At 37.2% G+C, this 20982-nt stretch overlaps 2 protein-coding genes across 8 annotated transcripts in view; one reads left to right on the top strand and one right to left on the bottom strand.

Moving 5' to 3' along the window:
* Window positions 1–20982, bottom strand: part of LOC149530410 (uncharacterized) — a 43042-nt gene that overhangs the window by 930 nt on the left and 21130 nt on the right. For 2 of the 7 annotated variants that reach the window (XR_016358438.1, XR_016358437.1), the window contains exons 2-4: window positions 7875–8123; window positions 6158–7009; window positions 4727–6050 (exon numbers count right to left, since the gene is read on the bottom strand). Coding sequence is in view for 3 of the 7 variants with exons in the window: in XM_089808619.1 (XP_089664745.1) it covers window positions 6627–7009; window positions 7875–7890 (399 nt within the window). In the remaining 4 variants the exon portion in view is untranslated. Of the gene's footprint in view, window positions 1–8; window positions 116–4726; window positions 7010–7874; window positions 10633–20982 lie in introns of those variants that run through there. The other 5 variants (XR_016358436.1, XM_089808619.1, XM_089808618.1 and 2 more) reach the window with 5 other exon arrangements.
* Window positions 1330–20982, top strand: part of NF-YB11 (nuclear factor Y, subunit B11) — a 38522-nt gene continuing 18869 nt past the window's right edge. The window contains exons 1-2 of the mRNA XM_089808617.1: window positions 1330–1783; window positions 2917–3035. Coding sequence (XP_089664743.1) covers window positions 1605–1783; window positions 2917–3035 — 298 coding nt within the window. The 5' untranslated portion in view covers window positions 1330–1604. The remainder of the gene's footprint in view (window positions 1784–2916; window positions 3036–20982) is intronic.

Genomic DNA, 20982 nt, shown 5'->3' on the forward strand with positions numbered 1-20982 from the left:
GCACTTACCACATTCTGACATTGCTTGTAGTCTTGGTGTGAAGTTGATGTCTGTCATATCATTTGGTATCCTTGTAATCTGCTCGCAGAGTTCCATTTCTTGATGTGCCAGAAATCTATTTTCAATTGTAAAAATCATGAACATCACAGAATATCATTTAGTACTCGGAATAAATACATTTGAGCTCAAATCAAAGGCATGTCTGATCAGAACTTTTGCATCCTGTTGGCAAACTGATTATTTGAGTTATTAATTTCAGAAAGCTCTCTAGCAACAATTTGAATGCTTTCACTTTCCCCGTCACACCGTTGCAAAGTTTCAAGCAATAATGGAAATGTACATAGATAATGAATGGGAGCCGCATCAACTCCGAATCACCATGACTGAGCTGCAAGTGCCTTCCCTATGAATAAAACTAGTCTTTAGATTATATCTATGAACTTCTACTTCCAACCGGTAGTTATTTTCAAGTTGAAGTTTGGGTTGGGAGGTTTGAGTTAGGATTAGGTTAAAAAGTTGGAGTACGGGGAGAGAGAGTAAGGTTAGTATGTGGAGAGAGAAAAGTTGGAAGGGAAAGTGAAAACCCAAACCCAAACCAAAACTCGTACTTCTCTCTAAAGGTTGGAGTATGTGGAGAGAGAAAAGTACGTGGAGAGAGAAGATTGTAAAGAGGAGAATGAAACTCTAACTCAAACCTGTACTTCTCTCTAAAAGTTTTAGTACGTGGAGAGAGAAAAGTATAGGGAGAGAGAAAGTTTAAATTTTCTTTATGACCAATCTCTCTCTCTCTCTCTCCGATTAATTAATTTAATTAAAAACTTCTGAAAAATGTCTGGGTAACACAAATAAATTAAAAAACTTATTTTTTTATTAGAACAATTAGTAAACTAAATAAATTAATATTTATTTAATATTGGAAGGATTTGATGAATTAATTATAATTATTACATAAATATAATAGCAATCGATTGAAAGTATTTAATGGAATAATGTGATTTATTTAATTAATTTGTAAAGAGATAGGTAATAATTAAATATTGATAAGGCAAGAGCCTACAACATAATGATGACTTGTGAGCCTATCATCGGAAAGGTCTTGAGTTCCAAATTGCTAAAGCTTAACGAATGATAATAATTAATATTCACAAATAATGATAAATAATCAAGACTTCAGGACACTTAAAAATTGAACACAATAGATTTAAAGAATTAGGTAGAAATAATGAATTTGAATTTAAAATATAGTTAAAGACATAAAATAATTAATAATTAATAAAGATAATTTATTAATTTAATAGGGACATTAGTAAACATGGACAAAGGTAGTTTTAGGTGTCCGTCTCCAAAATTGACAACTCCTAATAAAGAAGGGATTCCTGCAGAATTGGTCCATCTCCAAATCCCGATTAATCTAATATAAAAAAGGGAATTCAGAGAACTACCCCATGTATAGGCGGGGCGCGGAATTTTAAAACTTGTGAAGCTTGTTATAGGGAGAGAGAGAGAGCGGGAGGAAGAGACCGAATCTCATGCCAAGCTTTAGTAGATGGAGTTTTGAGATTGCAGTTTAGAGGGTTTTAAACTTTTATTAGTAAAACGGGAAGATGTCTGGCACAGTAGAGGTAGATGACCTTCCACGGGCCAACATAAAGAGAGTAGTGAAGAAGAAGATCACGGAGCTCACAAAAGATGATCCTTTGAGAAAGGACATTACCATTCAGCGGGAGGCTCTCACTGCCTTCTCTGAGAGCGCTCGCCTTTTTATTCATTACCTCTCGGCAACGTAACTTCTCTCATCCTATCTCTTGCAAATAAAATTATAATGCATTTCCTTTTTTCTGTCTATGTTTTCTACGCAAAATCCCTTTCCGGGGCATCTTTTGCTTTCTAAGTAACTTTGTCCTATGCCTTGCCTGGTTAGTTGGGCGTAGTATTTCAGCTAATTTTAACATTTCAGAAGTATATCGGGGATTTGAACCCGGGATTCTGTTTTGGAAACCCTACTTTGACCACCTATGTTCAGCCTTGTTGATATAACAAGTCCAATTTTGTAAATTTTTTATCAATTTATAATGGGGTTGATAACAAGAACATACTGATATCTTTAAATTTTGAAGGTCTGGTTGGAAGCCCCCAGGGTTGGAACCGAAACCCAACTAATATCTAAACTGTGTAAGAACCCAGATAACTTGTCTCCCTGCCTAATTTTGTAATATGTATAATTTAGTGTGGAAAAAATCGTTCTTTTTAAGCAGTGGAGGCTCATACACCCCATGAGACTAGATGCTAGCTAGTTCAGAGCCTAAAATGCCTAGTTTACCTTGTACTGCCCTAGTAGCACAATTTGGTGCTTCCTTATCTACACATTGTCAATAAAAAGAAAGTATAATGGTTTCATCTATACGTATTCATTGTCGAGCTTAAAGGTCAACTAATTTCAATTTGTGATTGAGACATGTTCGGTCTCCATAAAATAAAGCACATATATTCTAGTACGGAGCCTGAACAAACTACTTAGTGGTTGGTCTTGGAACTTTTTAACTACCAAATGTTTTGGTTGGCCCTCGTTGTTTTAATTTTTTGTATTTCAGGACTATTTTTAGAAACCTAACTCTATCGTTCACTATTAGCGATCTTGTGTTTGTCAGGATAGCAGTTTTAGTGCACAAGATTGCAGGGTGAGGGGTCTTTTAGGACGTCTTTATTGCTTGCAATTATTTTCATTTGTTATAAAAATTGATCATGTTTATGGAAATCTGTAAATATACAATCCAGCAGGGATTTTTGTGCTAACCAAGAAGGGAAGCATCGACGATTCTGTCTTTTTTCCCCTAAGTTTATGGAGAGAATTCATTATATGGTTTGTATATTTGATAAGGGCAAAACAATTATAATTTTGCTTCATTGTCTTGACAGAGCAAATGATATATGCAAAGAGTCGAAGAGACAAGGAATAAATGCAGAAGATGTCCTTAAGGCTCTTGAGGAAATGGAATTTCCGGAGCTTTTGGAACCTCTTAACACTTCTCTGAATGGTACTTTTCATTTTTATCTCATGCTGTTTTTAGAAACGTTTGTTTGGTATTTCAGGTTCGACATCTGTGGCAGACAAATTAATCCTTTTGCTGTATATTAGTGAATAACTGCGAATGTCATATGGTCATAAAGTTTATTGAAGGAAGCATGTCTATAAGGAAAAAAGTGAAAAAATCAAAATGCAGTTTTATGTTTTTTTTGTAAGTTTGACTAGGCCGACTGAAAAACCCAGCTGGCTTTGTTGAAATCAGTGCTTTCAATCTCTGGCCATGCTGACATGGGTTTTAATCTGATATTCTTCTGTCATGGCATCTCTCCATACTTACTAATTTGAAGCTTCCTTAATACTTGAACGCTGGGATTCAATATTATGGTTCATCAAATCAACATAACTTGCAAACTTATGAGGTCTCTTATTTTCTCTGAAAGTTCCACGAGGGGCTGCACATTTTTCAGCCTCTTGCATAGTATGTCTGACCCACAAAGGTCTCTTTCTGTCAAATGAAACATTACTTGGTCCAATCGTGGAATCTACGAGATCAACTGGGTCAATAAGATCTTCTGATTCAAGAGTCTCCTTCTGAATCTCAGAAGGGAAATCAGGGGCAGAAATATCCATATCTTGAGAAGTCTCTTGATCTTCTCTATCAATTTCCATAGTAGTCCCTTTAGATCTTTTGAAAGCTGTATCTTCTTCAAATGAAACATCTCTTCTGATTTCAATATGTATTTGTCTTGGACTGTAGACCTTGTAGCAAGGTTGCACAGGTACGCGGTTATGGGTGTGGGAACGAGAACCGGTATGGGTACGCGTATTTTTTAAAATAGGGGACGGGAGTACGTGTGTATGCCTAATTTTTTTTATATAATTAATATTTTATAGAAAATCTGAAAATCAAAATATCAGTCATGAGTCATGACATTGAGCATTCAAAACAAGAAATTTGAAAATACAAGCAATAAGTCATAAATTATATATATATATATATATATATATATATATATATATATATATATATATATATATATATATATATATATATATATATATATATACCCTTGATTTATCTTGGAATAAAACAAACTATGATTTGCTGGGGTTCTAGCCATTTATCTTGAGGGGATCAGTGCCGAACCCCAGGGAATAGTGCTATAATTCCCCACCCGGGCCCCTACTAGATCCTTCCACCCCTATCATTCTACTCACCTTCCCTTGGGCGCACTGCCTACCTTCCTATGCCTACTCATCTCCTTCCCCCAACTTACTTAATAACTTAATATAGGCAGGCTGGGCTAAGACGAAACTGATACTTAAGGAAGGTGGATCCGTGTATATATATATATATATATATATATATATATATATATATATATATATATATATATATATATATATATATATATATATATATATATATACATGGAAGGTGAGTAGAATATATATATTTTACTCACCTTCCCTCGGGCGCACTGCCTACCTTCCTATGCCTACTCACCTCCTTCCCCCAACTTACTTAATATAGGCAGGCTGGGCTAAGACGAAACTGATACTTAAGGAAAGTGGATCCGTGTATATATATATGCTAGTGCTAGTGCTAGTGCTGAATGTTTATTAGATGCTTAACAGAGAAGACAAACTTTAACTAATAAATACGAAAAATAAGATCATAAATTGTAAAGGACATATTGATAGTGCAAACGATAAACTTCTAGTTCTAACTTAAACAGTGAAAATCAGAAATAGTTTATAGTTTACTCTTAATCAGTATTGTACCGAAGTTTCAAACTGATTATGTATCAAATTAAGCTTGATAAACAGCAAGCTGATATGCAAACAAAAAACTAAAACAAAAATCAGACATCTTAATCTATTGCCTAGTCTTCTATGCCTCGATCATCCATATCAAGGTCATCAATTATGATGCTGTCCAGATAGTCATTGCTCTTGAGCTCAGGTTCCTCTGTTGGCAGAATAACAGTAGGCAAGTCAATAAGGCTATCTACTTCAGCCTCTCCATCCACGAGGGCAGCAGCTTCTCCATTAGGTGGGATTTGATCCCATTTTGATGAAGGACCCTCATTGTATCCAGGATCTAGACAAGAGAGGAGATGAAGTGAGCTATGAATGTACATCAATTTCTCTGCTTTCTGTGATCCTAACGGTTCGTCAATAGTGAATGAATGAACCTGTAAGTACACCAATTTCTCTCACAAGATGAAGAGCTAGCTACTTGTGAGAGCAATCTTATTGCAAATGATTGCAATTCAGGAGCTCCACCTCCATGGTTCCACCACCACTCTATAGGGTCTATCTTTAATTTCATATCATATAAAGCATCCACAGAACCAAACTCACCTTGCCCACATAAAAACTATTTTATCGACTCCTCAAAATTGAGGCATCCTAACCTCGGTCATAAATTTTTTTTATTGCAGCCCAAAATCCTTTCATTACCTCTATATCCTGATGTGGAGCTCTCTTACCAGTCACTTGTATATCATGCCATTTAGGATTAAGAGCATACGCAGCATAATGAAGAGGCGTGTTAAGCTTATCCCATCTTCCATGTAACTTCTCCTCTATCAAAGGATATAAAGAAGGATCTTTTGTATCAGTTATTGTCTTGACTTTTTCACACATGGAATCTATTGCTTCATAGATTTCTCCCAAACATGCCTTATTTGAATTTTGAATCTGATCAGCTCACATATGGGCTTAATAAACTCCACAACAAATTTCAAATCAGCCCAAAAATGCTCATCAAGAACCATACCTCTCACCTCAACAGCAGTATCTGAAGTAGGTTGCCTCCAAGTTGTTCATGCATCACTAACAACTGCATAACACAAAGCTCCTTTGACTTCACAAAGATGGTCAAGAAGAATGAAGTAAGAAGCAAAACATGTATCAACAGATTTGCGTAGCTCCACCTTGGCAAATTTATTATAGATGGCTTGTGTGTGGTGGTGATTGCATATGAACATTTGTATTTTCTTCCCCTTCTCTATGAGATCTGCAATTCATTGAAACTTTTCAATGTCTTTTGAGTGCATCATTCAACCAATGCACAGAACAGGGTTTCCAAAATATATACTTGTACTTTTTTTTGCACCAACATACCTGCTGCTCTACAAACAGATGCTACCTGCTTCTTTACAAACAGGGGCAGCATCAGTAACAACTTGGACCACATGTGTAGCCCCCACCTCCTCAATGCCCTCAGGTAGCTGGGTATGTAGAAATTTTGCATTCTTTTCTTGCCCTGAACAGTCTATTGCCTTAAAATATAAGGCCTTCTGCTCCATGTTATCATGACATTAAGTAGTGGACAATTACTAGCATTTGTCCAACCATCCATCACAATACTGCAGCCCTCTATAGGCCACACTCTTTTTATTGATGTAGTTTGTTCATCTCAAGTATTGTATTGTGAAGCTTTTCATATCTAGATGTTTTATTCCCTGCTAGTGCATGATGGGGAACTTGGACCATCTTAATGTAGAAAGGGGAGTGGGCAACATTAAATGCAATTCCATTTGTGTAAAAGAATCACACAATTGCTACATCAACAACATCTTGACCTTGCACATCAAATAATCTTCCAATGGGATTTGAGCTGCCAATGTGATCTCTTGTGAGCATGTTCCACTGTTACATCTGTGGATGAGACATCCACATCTGAATCTCTATGCTGACTTTGTATAGGCCCTGTTGTTGAAGCATGAGAGCTCTTGTTAGCAACTTTCCCCTTAGCCCTTTGTTGCTCTCTTATAAGATCATACCATTCCACCTCATTTGTACAAGGCTCAACACCTATTCCAAGTATGTGAAGGAAGTGAGCCTTCACTCTTGTGTAAGAACCTTTCAATCTCAAAGGACAAAGCTTGCATTTTGACCTTGGCTGATCCACCTGAACTCTTCGGCCCTGCAGCACCATCAACATACAACCCTTGCTTTCCTTTGCTTGACATTCTACGCGGAAAGAAAAAAATCAAAAACATTAGAGTGTTAGTATCAAACTGGTAAGCATATGTCTAAACTTGAAAAATAAAAAAAACTACATTTGTTATTTTCAAATTCTCTGTCAAATTTGAATTATTAAAAAAAATTAAATTTGAATATATTATAATTTTTTTAATAATTTTAAAATTAAAATTTATATTATTGTTATTTAATGTTCAGTTTACAACTTTATTTCAGTTTGCAATATTTAATTTTAATTGTTTGCATTTTAAAATAATAATGTTATTTAATAATAATATTTCTTTATAAATTAATTTAAATGTAAATTTTTAAACTTTGATTATTAAATTGTAAAATAAAACAATATTCATTTAAATTTTAAAGTTCAACTGTTAACAGTTAAAACTTAAACTATATGTTTTATAATTATTTTATTTAAGATTAATAATTTAATATTTATACTTATAGGGAGAATGGTATTGACAGTTTTGAATTTTTAATAAATTAATATTTAATATTTGTAATATTTATTTATATCATAAATAAATATATATTATAAATTTAGCACCATTTCAGTTTAAAACTTAAAACTTAAACTTCACTTCAATTTTATTTTATAAATTTTTTAAACATTTACATTTTAATATTTTTAATTTTACATAAACAAATGTCAAATACTTTTAGTATTTTACATAAACTTTTATTTTTTTAAAGTTTTAAACATTTACAATTTATGGGAATGGAAGCAGCAAAAAGCATGCAAAAAATATCAATATTGAAAATGCAGAATAGAATGTAAATCGAATGTCGTACATGATAAAAACAAAGGTTGTGTTGAGAAAAGGGAAGGTTGTTCTACTGTTTGATGACCAACCTGTTTTGCTGTTCATCGTCGGTTTTCATCCTGCCTGTGTAGTTGGTTTTCTTCCTGCTTATGTCAATGATTTTCAGATTCACTTGCCTGCAACCTGTCTGCTATGCCCTAAACGAAACAAAGAGACTTAATCGCCCGACTCATCTCCTATGCCCTAAATGCAATGAAGAGAGTGAATTGCTGCTCGCATGAACAAAACGCAAGAATGAATCGATAGAGAAGAACACGTGAGATGCCAAAAGTTAAAGCCTGTGAACAACAACAAGATTAGGTTAAAGATGATTTTTTTCTGAGGTAGCACTTTTTTTCCATTTTGTTTTTGCCTTTTCAATCTTTGTTTGACTGATGCGACATTTCTTATTTTTGGGTAGTCTGGGTATGCGTACCCGTGCAACCTTGCCTTGTAGGCTTTTGAAGTCTCACTTTAACCAACTAAAATTCCCTTCTTCCATGACAGTTCTTAGACATCTTATTTTTAGGCATATGAATGTAAACTAGACATCCAAAAATTCTGAAATGACTAACTTCTGGTTTGTAGTCTGTGAATGCTCTTTTTGGACTCATATTGTCTAAAATTGATGTTGACTACAATTTTGAATATAAACAACTGTTCTGCAAGCTTTCACCCAAAGAAGGGTTTCCACACTTTTATCATGGATCATGACTTCTGCTGCCTCAACAGTGGATTTATTCTTTCTTTCTGCAACTTCAGTTTGTTGTGGATTATATGGAATACAAAATTCCCTTTTAGTCCCTGCTTCAATACAAAGTTTTTGAAAGACACCAAAATTATTACCTCCTATTGACAGACCTTAAAATTAGGATCCTCTTTTCAAACAAATTCTCAACTTGAGCTTTGAACTCCTTAAATCTAGACAATACTTCATCATACTCTCTAGACTTAAGAAAACAAATCCAGGTCTTATGTGAGAAGTCATCAATCAAAACACATAGTACCAAAAACCATTTAACAAAACAACAAACATAGGTCCACATATGGCAGAATGAATCAGCTCTTTAATTTTTTTTGCTCTAATTTCACTATTGTTAGAAGTGTTAGATTTGCACCAGAACGAAGAAATTGCAACTATTAAATATAAAAACTCACATAACAATTAACGCACAAGAGTTATCCTGGGAAAAACTCTCCTCTTGAGGGAAACAACCTAACACGCAAAAAATGATGCCTTTATTTAGATATCTAAACATTTACAAAAATGTTGCTTATGATTGAAGCCTTTACAATCATCAATTAATAAGCTTGATGAATTTTGTTCTAGAATTTGACAATCTTTGATATAATAATCTAGCGAGTCATAAAATATATCATATAGAAATGCTACATGATCATGAACATATTACTGATATTATATAGAACAGAATATTGCAAACTTTTCTTTTTCTTCACGATAACACCAACCATTACAAAACCATCTCACACCTACATATAGACTACCAAGGAATGATCATTGCCCAAGGAAGAGTTGCATAGGAGATAGTGACAATAGTTGCATAAATCACACATGATCCTTGAAAGATGAATTAACATAAGCATTAAGAGGGTTGTCGACCACATTAGGAGAATTTGTAATAACAGAGAGCAACCATCAACTGCAACATAGCTAGAGAAACAAAAACATACACATGATGCCAAAAAAACCAGTAATCCCCAACAATAATATTGCCATTGCCAGCATGGATGGTGACTCACACACAGTGCCAACATGGAACCGAAATGGTGACATGTCAGTTGATGCCAGATTATAATTATGATGCCTAGTTATCATTTATACTCAGCAATTAGTAAAAGGCTAATACAATAAGAGTAATATAACTCCCGCATGGAGGAAAGGAGACAACAAGCACGAGTACATTAGAACAATAACCATGAAGTAGAAGCAACAGACAAGAATAAGTGATTCCAGATGAATGGTAAACTTAGACACATGAGTGCAAAGGATCATAAAAGCTTTTCAAAACTTTTCTGCAAATGATCATAGGTTTGAAGATCTCTAACACAACTACCAACTTCAACAAAAAATGACTTATAACATTCTTAGCTAGAGCACAACCTTTGTAGTTACCATCATGTTCTTGATTGACCTTTGGAAGACAGACAACCATCTTCTCCATGGAAGACAGAGCTCTGAAACTTGAATGAGAAAATCTTCTATGCTACAACACACTCATAGAATCTTGTGCTAAGGCATGAATAGGACGAGGAGAAAGTTTACATAGGCTCTCTCGACGAACACCAATTGCACGAGCTATCTTAATGGTAGTGTTTTTCTTCGATACATGAAAGTTGCCTTCAATAAAAGCAACTTGATACCCTTTATCTTCTAACATTGAAATTGAAATCAGATTTCTCTTGATTCCTAGAACAAATAATACATTACTCAGATGAATTGGAATTCTAGTCTCTAAATGAAAAGTAGTTCCAACACCTTTCACTAAATAACAAGCATTGTCACCAATGATAACTAGCAAACGAGTATCCTTTTCTATCAGATTAGAAAGACAATCTCGGTATCCAGTAATATGTCGAGAAGCTTCATTTTCAATTAATCAAGTATTTTGTTGATAGGTAACGTTTATTTGTATTAATAGGCAAGAGCCTACAGCGCATCGGTAAATTGCGAACCTCTCATCGGAGAGGTATTGGGTTTGAATCTACTCGGGATTAACACAAAATAATAATTAATCTAACAATAATAATAAAATGAATAATAAATAATCTAGGCTTCGACCGATTACCTTAAAAAAAAAAAAAAAAATAAATTATTTGTATTAATTATAAAGATGATTCTTACAATAGTGTCATTGTTAAGTGGACACTGTAAAAGTCCTCATAAAAACCCCCATTAACAAAAACGTCAATGCATACTAAAAACAAAGGGCATTAACACCTACAAACTTATCCCATCCCATTACATTAAGTAAACGCAAATACTGGGGAAGCAACCAGTCATCCAAAAAACCCCACTCACTCAATTCTTGAATTAGGTTACAGCCTCCACCTTAGTGAAATTCGACATGGAGAGGTTGTCCTCCATTGATTGCCATTTCTTGCCAGATCCAATCATTCCTGCCTCCCCTGCCAGAGAAACATCAGCCCACATTCTTGCTCGTGTGGATTCCCAAGCAGGATCACGTCTTTCCTTGCCCAGCTGGTATCGCAACAGTTCTCTATGTGGTCGGACACTTTTCCTTAGTGTCGTCTTCATAAAACCCTTCTTCCCATCATCCAACACCCAAATCTTTTCCTATAGAAAGTTAACCACCTTCCTCCATCGTTTAGCTGCTTTTGGTGTGTGTTCCTTTTGGGTAGTTGCAGACGACCACACGACCAAAGGTTGCAATGAGGAATCTCCACCTCCAATCAGCCTCCATGGTTCCTGCCCCATTTCCAGCTCTACACCTAGCTCGGTTCTATCAATGACCTCGTCTACTCCTAGCAGCCATTATGGGTCAATACTCACAGCAATGACCCTGCGTACTTCCTCTTTTGATTCTCTGACTAACAGTACTAGGGCTACAAAGAGGGATACCATGTCCAGATTGGACTTCCTCCTTTAGTAGGAGTCCAAATATTTTGGGCCAAACATCTCCATGATGCTACTCATGAATTGCTGGTCTTCGATGAGAAACAAATTCTTTAGGCGCCTCACTATGATCTTCCCTTTGTATGCCTGGGTTTGATTGTTGGATTCCAATGCAGAGTTGGCCTCCATTGCTGAAAACTCTGCTACATTTCTTGCAAAAAAGGAGACCCCTCCTTGCTTTAAAACTCTCCCACGAAAGATCTGGAAGCCCACACTTCGAGATCTTAATGAGTGCGGTTCCTTTGTCACGTGCAGAGGATTACTTGCTCATGAGTGTCCTTGATAGCGAGAGTTAATCATTGGAAATTAATCCATCAAAAAGGAGGGAGATGGACATAATGCCACTTCAAACACACCATCCTTAATCAAATTTAAGAAGCCTAAAGTCTTCAAAAATGTCATTCTGGTTCCCAAAAGGGACATTCATTCCCAAGTTGGCCAACTTATATGCCACCTTATTTGCCTCCCTATAGACATGGGATATCCCTAAGTCCTCAAACTCCTTCTTCAGGCACTTTATCTGGCTAATGTGCTTATCAAGATGCCAAGGCTCCAATTTACCTTTCTTGATCCCATGTATGATAATCGCTGAACCTCCTTCCAGATGCACTCGCCTGATACTCAGTTTGACTCCTAATATTAGAGCCTCTTTTGCTGCTTCACATTTTGCCACATTGTTGGTCCCATCCCTTAATCTTTTAGCAACAAAAGCTATAGAGTTACCCTCATGATCCCTTGTTATACAACCACATCCAGATATACTCGGGTTTCCTCAGGCAACCCCATCAAAATCTATTTTTATCCATCCTTACTTTGGTGGTTGCCAAAAACACCTTTCCTTCCTTTGTCGAGGATTAACCCTTGAGGGCCCATTAATGGGCCGAAATTTAATAGTTGGAAACTTAGCCTGCAAATGAGCATCAAATCTCGTAAAAAACGGGTTATGCTCGCTTGATGATGATGCTGCAGATGAGATAACTTTTGCTAGTGCTCTCTTTAACCTCTGTCCAGAGAGACTTTCATGCTCTTCCTTTTCTTGAAAAATTCTCCTATTCCTTTCCTTGCACAACTCCCACAGTGTTGTTGACGGAATTACGCTCCATGCTGCTCCAAAAACGTGTCCTTTCTTCTTCTTCGGCCAAGCTTTCAGCCATCTTTTAAAGTTTTCGTCAATGGGCTTGCCCATCCTAGATTGGATTTGACCAACGCCCATGCCTCTTGGGAAAAACTACAATGGAGCAGGAGGTGATCAATTGTTTCGTCCGCATCCTTACACGTAGGACATGTGAAGGGTCCTTGAAAACCCATTCTCTTAAGTCTTTCTCCTGGTAAGATTTTGCCATTGCTTGCTAGTTATGTAAAAGCTCTTGCCTTTGGTAGACACTCTCTACCCTAGCATAGATTTCACTCCCAATCCACTTTATTATGATTCGCTTCCAGTGGCTGATATCCAATCTTGACTGAATAATTTCCACTTTTGGAACTACACCAAATAAGCTAGTCCTTTGTATTAGAGGCAACCAACTCTTGTTCCAATAGGATCTGTTTCATCTGTTCCTTATCCTCATTGCCGAGAGCAAGAGAAGATGGATCCTTGCATTTCCTTGGGCAACCCATATCAATAGACTGTACTTCAATATAATCTTTTACTTGGGTACCCCATAGTTGTTGCATCGTATCAATCAGTCTCTGTGAGACCCCTGAGCTTTTCAGCTTTTGACCTCCATCCCATGAATCACGCTAGAAATCTGCTTTCTCTCCATTCGCAATCTTCTAGGTTAAGTGATTTGTGATTAACTCCCTACAACTAAGAAGGAAATTCCAAATAGTCGAACTGTGGAGAGTCAGCAATAGTCAAAATATGATCATCCTCCCTACTATCAAGATGTTTTGCTCTTAATATCTTAACCCATCGCTGATTTCCAGCACTAAACATCTGCCAGACTAATTTAGCCCCTAAAGTCGTATTGAAAAGCATCCAGTCCCTTACCCTGCCCCTCCTCTACCTTTCGGTCTGCACACCTGTGACCATGCCATCAGAGGTGTCTTATCTCCTTCCTGCGAACCATTCCACAAGAACTTCCGTATGCACCCTTGTATTGACAAAACCTCTTTCTTGGGAATTTTGAAGCATGCAATGGAGTATATGGGCATTGCCAAAATTGCAGCCGAAGCATAGTAATCCTGCCCGCCAGCGTAAGCCACTGTCATTTCCAGCTATAAGCCACGGTCATTTCTAGTCAGCTATCCATTCTTTTTCTGCAATCATCCACTAGCTCTTTCTAAATTGGACCTTTACCTGCTTGTCCAAATAGAGGGGTTCCAAGAAATCTACTTGGGAGCCTCCCAATTCTCGCTCCAAAGAATCTGGCTATAAACCTTCGTGACCCCAATTCAGTGTTGAAAAAGAATATTTCTGACTTATACTAGTTAACTGATTGTCCCGAGGCCAAGCTGTAATCATTCAGAACCTGTTTCATCACATTCGTCTTCGCCATTGAGGCCACACCAAAGAAACATGTGTCATGTGCGAATTGAGAATGGGAGGTAGGTGAATTCCCATTCGCAATTTGGATGCCCTTCCAAGCTCCAACAATTCTCTTTTTTGAAATTGATCTACCTAGGACCTCAGCTAGTATAATGAATAAAAACGGCAAAATTGGGTCACCTTGTCTGATTCCCTGACTCGTACTGAAGAAATCTTGTGGATTGCTATTGATTAAAATAGATGCTCTGAAGTTTGAGATTATGCTTTTAATCCATTTCAGCCAACTTTCCCCGAAGACAAATCTCCTCATAACCTTCAACAAAATGCCCCTATCAACTCTGTCATATGCTTTACGGATATCTAGTTTGAGCATCATTTTCTGTTCCTTGCTCTTATAGGCAGAATGAATCACCTCATGAGCCACAATGATGCCATCAACTATACTTTGATTGGGTGTGAAACCACTTTGTTTTGGCAAGATAATGGAAGTTAAAAAACTTTCATCCTATTTGTAGCAATCTTTGTGATAATTTTATACATTGTATTACAAAGAGAAATAGGGTTGAAGTCATCATACCTTGATGGCTGTCCTTTCTTCAGAACGAGAGCTATCAGTGTGTTGTTGAAGTCTTTCAGGATGAATCCCTCCCTTCTCCACTCCTCCACCACTATCAGCAGCTCCCCCTTGAGCATTTTCTAAAATTTTTGGTAATAAAAGGCCTGGAAACCATCTGGCCCTGGTGCTTTATCTCCACCCTAGCCAAACACCACTGCCTTAAGTTCACTCATCTTGATAGTCTCCATCAGCAGCCTATTGTCCTTTTGAAATAATGCATGGTATTACCACCAAGACATTATCCTGCGCTGCCTTCCTATCCACTTGTTCCTCTTGGCAAAGAATTGAGAAAAGATCCACTGCATCCTTATCAATGCTGTCCATGTCTTCCAGCAGAACCCCATTCTTATCATCAATTGAAAGAATGTGATTAACACTATGCCTAATCTTCATTGAGCTATGGAAAATTTTTGTATTCTTGTCACCATCCCGTAGCCAATTCTCTCTGGATTTCTGTTTGAAAAAAACCTCCTCCCTCTTCAAGATTTCCAAATACTTGCCCATCAAATCTTGTTCTATTTAAAAATCTACTTCATCCATCCCCTGCTCCAAAACCTTGTTGTTCAAAGCTGCCAAATCCGCCTCAATCTCTGCTCTTGTCTTGAAAATATTACCAAAGTGATGTTTGTTCCACTCCTTCAATTTTTGGTTGAGATATCTTAGTTTAGAAAAAAACTGAAAGGTGGCACAAATAAGGCACATCGTACCACCCATCAGTCACCATCTCCTGAAAACCTTCTGCCCTAAACCACATCTTTTCAAATTTAAAAGGACACCTAGTAGGAATCCCATCTTGTTGAGCCACTAGAGACATTGGATAGTGGTATGAGCTTGACAACCTCAGAATTTTACCTTCGAAAACCATTGGTAATGATTGTCATTTGCCTGCCAAAAAAATCCTGTCCAGTTTCCCAGCTATATGAGAAAAACCTTTCCTCCTATTTGTCGATGTAAAGTGTCCCCCCTTGGCAGGGACTTCCCAGAGTCGATTGTTTTGTACAAAGTTTTAAAAGTCAGCTTGGACTAAACCAAGGGTATGCCCCCCTCCCCACGTTTATCCGCCAAGCTGAGAGTGGCATTGAAATCTCCTACAATCATTCAAAATTCATTCCCCAAAGTAGCTACGAAAAGGCCAATTTCCTCTCGAACAACCTTTTTCTCGTCTGCTTTGGTGGGTCCATACACATTAATCAAGACCCCCGAAAGTTTAACAATAAAAGAAGAGAAATGTTGAGCTTGCCAATTCCTCTTCTTGATAAGGGGCTCCCCTTTAAGAAGTCTTGGATTCCACAAAATTCCCAATCTTCCCGACGCCCCTATTGCCTCAACAAAAAACCTAACCACCATTGCCAAACTCCTAAGACCTTTGCTGCTTCCTCTACTTTCATTGTAGTTTCTTGAATACATACTACATCTACTTTCACCTGATCAAGACCTCTCTTGATTAGACGTCTTTTGTTAGGGGATTCCACAAAATTCCCAATCCTCTCGACGCCCCTATTGCCTCAACAAAGAGACTTGACCAATGTTGCCCAACTCCTAAAACCTTTGCTGCTTCCTCTACTTCCATTTTAGTTTCTTGAATACATACTACATCTGCTTTCACCTAATCAAGATCTCTCTTAATCAGGTGTCTTTTGCCAGGGGCATTGCAGCCCCTGACGTTCCACGTAAGGAACTTCATGGCTGCCTAGGAGAGACAATGTCCCTCTTGGATCTCAAGCAGGTTTGGCCCTTCATGTTACCAGCCTCCTCCAACAATCTCTGAGTTGTTTTTTTGCCTCTCTTCTGTGAACCCCCCAATGCCTTGTTCTTCTTGGACCATTGAGAGATTGTGTGCTGCTCTGAAAGCCCAATCTCATCCATGTCTGCAAATTCTCCTTCTTCCAACAACTCTTCAATTTCTAGTAAATTCCCCAAGAAAGGTACCAACATCCTTGAGGGAGAAGTAAAAGGTTCAAACCCCCTAATTTCTGGTTCATGGTGCTTATCGCACTTTGGTATTCATGACTCTAGCAGGTTTACATTCTCCACAACCTTCCTTTGAGAACCATCCTCCAAAACCTCATTAATACCTACCCTACCCTCCAACACCCTTTAAAGATCTTTCTCAATTGCCAAAACTATTGACCCCGAGTTCAGATCCTGTTGCTTTTTTGGGGTAGGGTTCTTGTTGGGGAACACAACATTGTTTGTGCTAGGCCTACTACCATCATCCTTCCCCTGACAAAACTCAGTTGCATTGTCCAGCTCAGTCCATGCTCCTCTCTTCATTTGCTCCTCTAGTCATGGTATCCTCCCTTACCCAGGTTTTAGATGATCTTGGATCCCTTGAAACTGTAAAATTTCTCAGCTCTTCCTTTGCCTTTTCCTTGCCATTTCTTTTTACTGTACAATCCTTCGTCGCATGTCCCCATTCTTTACAACTTCTACAACGGCTAATGGCTTCCTCAACCTCTATCTCTTGCCACTAGTATCCTTCAATCGTTCAAATCTCTATTAAATGTGGCAACAATCAATGTGGCTTCCATAGAATGCAAATTCTTGCATATTGACTAAAATCTTTTTGTTCTATTGCTTCATCAACTTTGATATACTTCCCTAGCTTGTCTCCTATCATCTTAAAAATCCCCATGTTCCAGTATTCGTGGGGAAGACTGTACAATCTGATCCAAATGGGGACCTCTTCCACCTTTGCCTGTTTAGAGTTAAAGTTAGGGACTCAGTCTTTGATAAAGAAACCTACTCCGTTCATCAGAAAAGGCCCATTAAACAGAACTCTTGTTTTGTCATATTTTGAAACCATGATGATTAGGAAGAAGCCATTTGTTAGGGTTTTGATAGTTATGTCCGGCCCCCAATTCTCATTAATCCACTTTCTTATTTTGGGTATAGATGGCCATCCTCCTCCTCACTTCATGAGGAAAGCCCTTTCCCTTATCATGTTCATCGTGGCCTTTCATTCATTTGTCTATTCAAATATTAACCGCCTTGTTATCCACTGTGACAGGGGTGTCTTTTGTGAGCCCAACATTAGTCGAAGGCCATTCTTCATACCTCCTTTGCCACTTCTAGCTATTCCCTGTCACTATCCTTTGGAATTTGTCCAAGTCCTCATTCCTGTTCTAGAGCTCCTTAGACATTCTGTGATTCTCTCCACGCCTGTTCCGGTCCAGAAAGCCTCCCATGAATCATGCTGGTTACGTGGGGGTTTCCAAGGTTGCCACAACTCATTTCGAAATCCCTTCCCTACCTTCCTTTAGGAAAGAAACCCATTTGGATGCAAATGGTTCTACAAAGTGAAATACAAGGATGACGGTACTTCAAATAAATACAGTGCTCCTCTCATTGCCAAAGGTTTCTCTCAGCATTAAGGGATTGATTGTGAGGAGACCTTTACTCTGATAGAACAGGTGAGCACTATCAGATTTCTTCTTTCCATGGCAGCTCAGTGTGATTGGAAAGTCCATCAAATGGATGTCAAAAGTGCCTTCTCAATGTGGATTTAAAAGAAGAGGTGTACATGATGCAACCTCTTGCATTCAAGGTTGTTAGTAAAGAGCACTGAGTTCTCAAATTGGTGAAAGCACTCTATGGCCACAAACATGCTCCTCAGGCATGGTACATGAAAACTGATAAATACCTCATTGATCATGGTTTCCAGAGGAGTCCTTCTAACTCGGATCTGCATGTCAAAACTATTATTAGTGGCATTGTCCTTTTGGTTATTTATGTTGATGATCTAATCGCCATTGTCAGTTCAACAACTTTGACATGAACAACCTTGGGCTTTTGCACTACTGCCTTGGTGTTGAGGTTTAGCAACAATCACAAGGCATTTTTTTTATCAATCTAAGTATGGCCCAGCTCTGCATGACAAATTGAGAATCCAAGACTACAAACTTGCATCTACACCTATGGAGTTTGGTCCAAAGTTGTTGGCCAAATCTAGTTCTCCTATTGAGAATGAATCCACATTCAAGCAACTAGTGGGTAGTTTGATCTATCTCATTGACATTAGATCTGATCTTAGCTTTGCAATAAGTTACATATCTCGCTTCATGATGGCTCCTACTTTAGAGCATTGGGTTGCAGTGAATATCCTACATTATATTAAGGGCATACCAGACTTTGGTATCCTCTATGGATGAACCAAATACCCCTGACTCATCGATTAAACAGACTCCAATTGGGGAGGCTTTATTGATGACAAAAAGTTCATTTCTGAATATGTCTACAGTGTGGGCACAGGTGCTATCACTTGGACTAGTAATAAGCAACAGACAGTATCTCTTTCCTCAACAAAGTTGAATATCAATGAACAATCAAAGTAGGTTGTGAGGCAATTTAGCTTTGTAGGATGCTTTCCGATATCCATATGTTGCAGGCACGCCCTTCACCCTATTGGTTCCCAAAACCACAGATTGGAAATCCAAGAGCTTGCCAATTCTCCAACAACATTCCACAATCTGTTCTCGCCAATGAATAGGGATGACTTCAATTCTCTTGCACTTCAGGCGTCGCTACACATAGGCGTCGCTACACATAGGCAGGTAAACCTTCACTCCAAACCTGATCACATGCTCCGAAGCATTTCTATAGCAAATTTATGCTTTGTGAGTTCTTCGATTGGCAAGGTCTTCAAACTTGATCAAAGTGAGATTAAATGTTGAATGTTAGAATTGAATGAATGTTTTGTATAATGTTTGTCAATAATGGATTTCATGCTTGTAAGAAGGAAGATATAGATTTTCTAATTTCAAATATAAATCCAATAATAATACTTCAATGATTCAAAAGACCAGTGCCTTTGCTTATTTGGGCAACAGAGTCAATTACAATGAAGATTGTCATGTCCACATGTTAAAGTGTAGCTTGAGTAGAAGTGAAGTACATGTCATACTTAGCATGGATCCATGATTCTCTCATATATATTAGTGAAGGCTATCAAGACCATCGCAAAGCATTTCTATAGCAAATTTAAGCTTTGTGAATTCTTCGATTGGCAAGGTCTTCAAACTCGATCAAAGTGAGATTGAATGTTAGAATTGAATGAATGTTTTGTATAATGTTTGTCAATAATGGATTTCATGCTTGTAAGAAGGAAGATATAGATTTTCTGACTTCAAATATAAATCCAATAATAATATTTCAATGATTCAAAAGACCAGTGCCTTTGCTTATTTGGGCAACAGAGTCAATTACAATGAAGATTATCACGTCCACATGTTAAAGTGTAGCTTCAGTAGAAGTGAAGTACACATCATACTTAGCATTAGGATTTGTGATTCTCTCAAATGTATGTATGTGTGTGTGTGTGTGTGTCTATATATATATATATATATAATGATTATTAAAGGCTATTGAGACCGTCAGTCTTGTTTCAATATAAGGCATGATTATCATAAGATAACTAAAGTCATGTCCCTATGGGGACATGATCGCACATGCATATATATAAATACTGATCGCTAACTGAGAGAAAATATCAATTTCCATGGCAATATATTCTCTTCAGTAGTGATCAGTGGTTACCTTTGCATTATAGTTTATGACTTCGACATATTAATAGACATTAGAATACATAAATTACTGTTTGAAAGACATACTCAGAATACAATATCAGAACTTTCCTATTGCAGATTTGTATCATTATAAATAAGAATTCAGTGTTACTTATCTCTATTAGAGATTCGTTTACATTTACATGGCATCAAGGCCAAGTTGATAGGGAAATTCAGTCAATCTCATATAGATTTAAATTTATTAAATCTATTAAACTATCATCAATCTAAGACTATGGTGAATCACGTAAGACTAGACGACAGACTTGAGATGGGCTCCAACTTTGCATCATGGAAAATACGAGTAATGATCATTCTTTGAGAAATAGATTTGGAAGGATACATAGAGAAAGATAAGTCCATGCCAGAGAATGATCCAGACAAAACAACCTGGAAGACACATAATAAAAAAGCTATGAAAATCATTATAAGTCCAGTCAAAGATCACATTCTCCCTTCAATATCAAGCCTAAAAACAGCTTACGAGATGTTCACAACTATTAAGAATACATTTGAAATTAATAATACCAGTAGATTGTTGACATTAAAGCAACAATTACTATACATCAAAATGAACAATGGAGAGTCTATTACATCTTATTTCTTAAGAATCTCAGAATTAAAAGATCAACTTGCGACTATTGGAAGTCAAGTAAATGACAAAGAACTTTGTATTATAGCACTTAAAGGACTACCTTTATCTTGGGAGACTTTTATTTGCGGACTAAGCTCTCGATCTGAACTTCCTAAATTTGAGCAACTTAAAAATGAATGTATTCAAGAAGAGTCAAGATTAATTTCAAGAGGAATCAGTTTAAATCAAGGAGATATTCAA

Source organism: Cupressus sempervirens, chromosome 11, assembly GCF_028749045.1.
Source record: "Cupressus sempervirens isolate cs-2001-9-10 chromosome 11, ASM2874904v1, whole genome shotgun sequence".
NCBI classification, from domain to species: domain Eukaryota; kingdom Viridiplantae; phylum Streptophyta; class Pinopsida; order Cupressales; family Cupressaceae; genus Cupressus; species Cupressus sempervirens.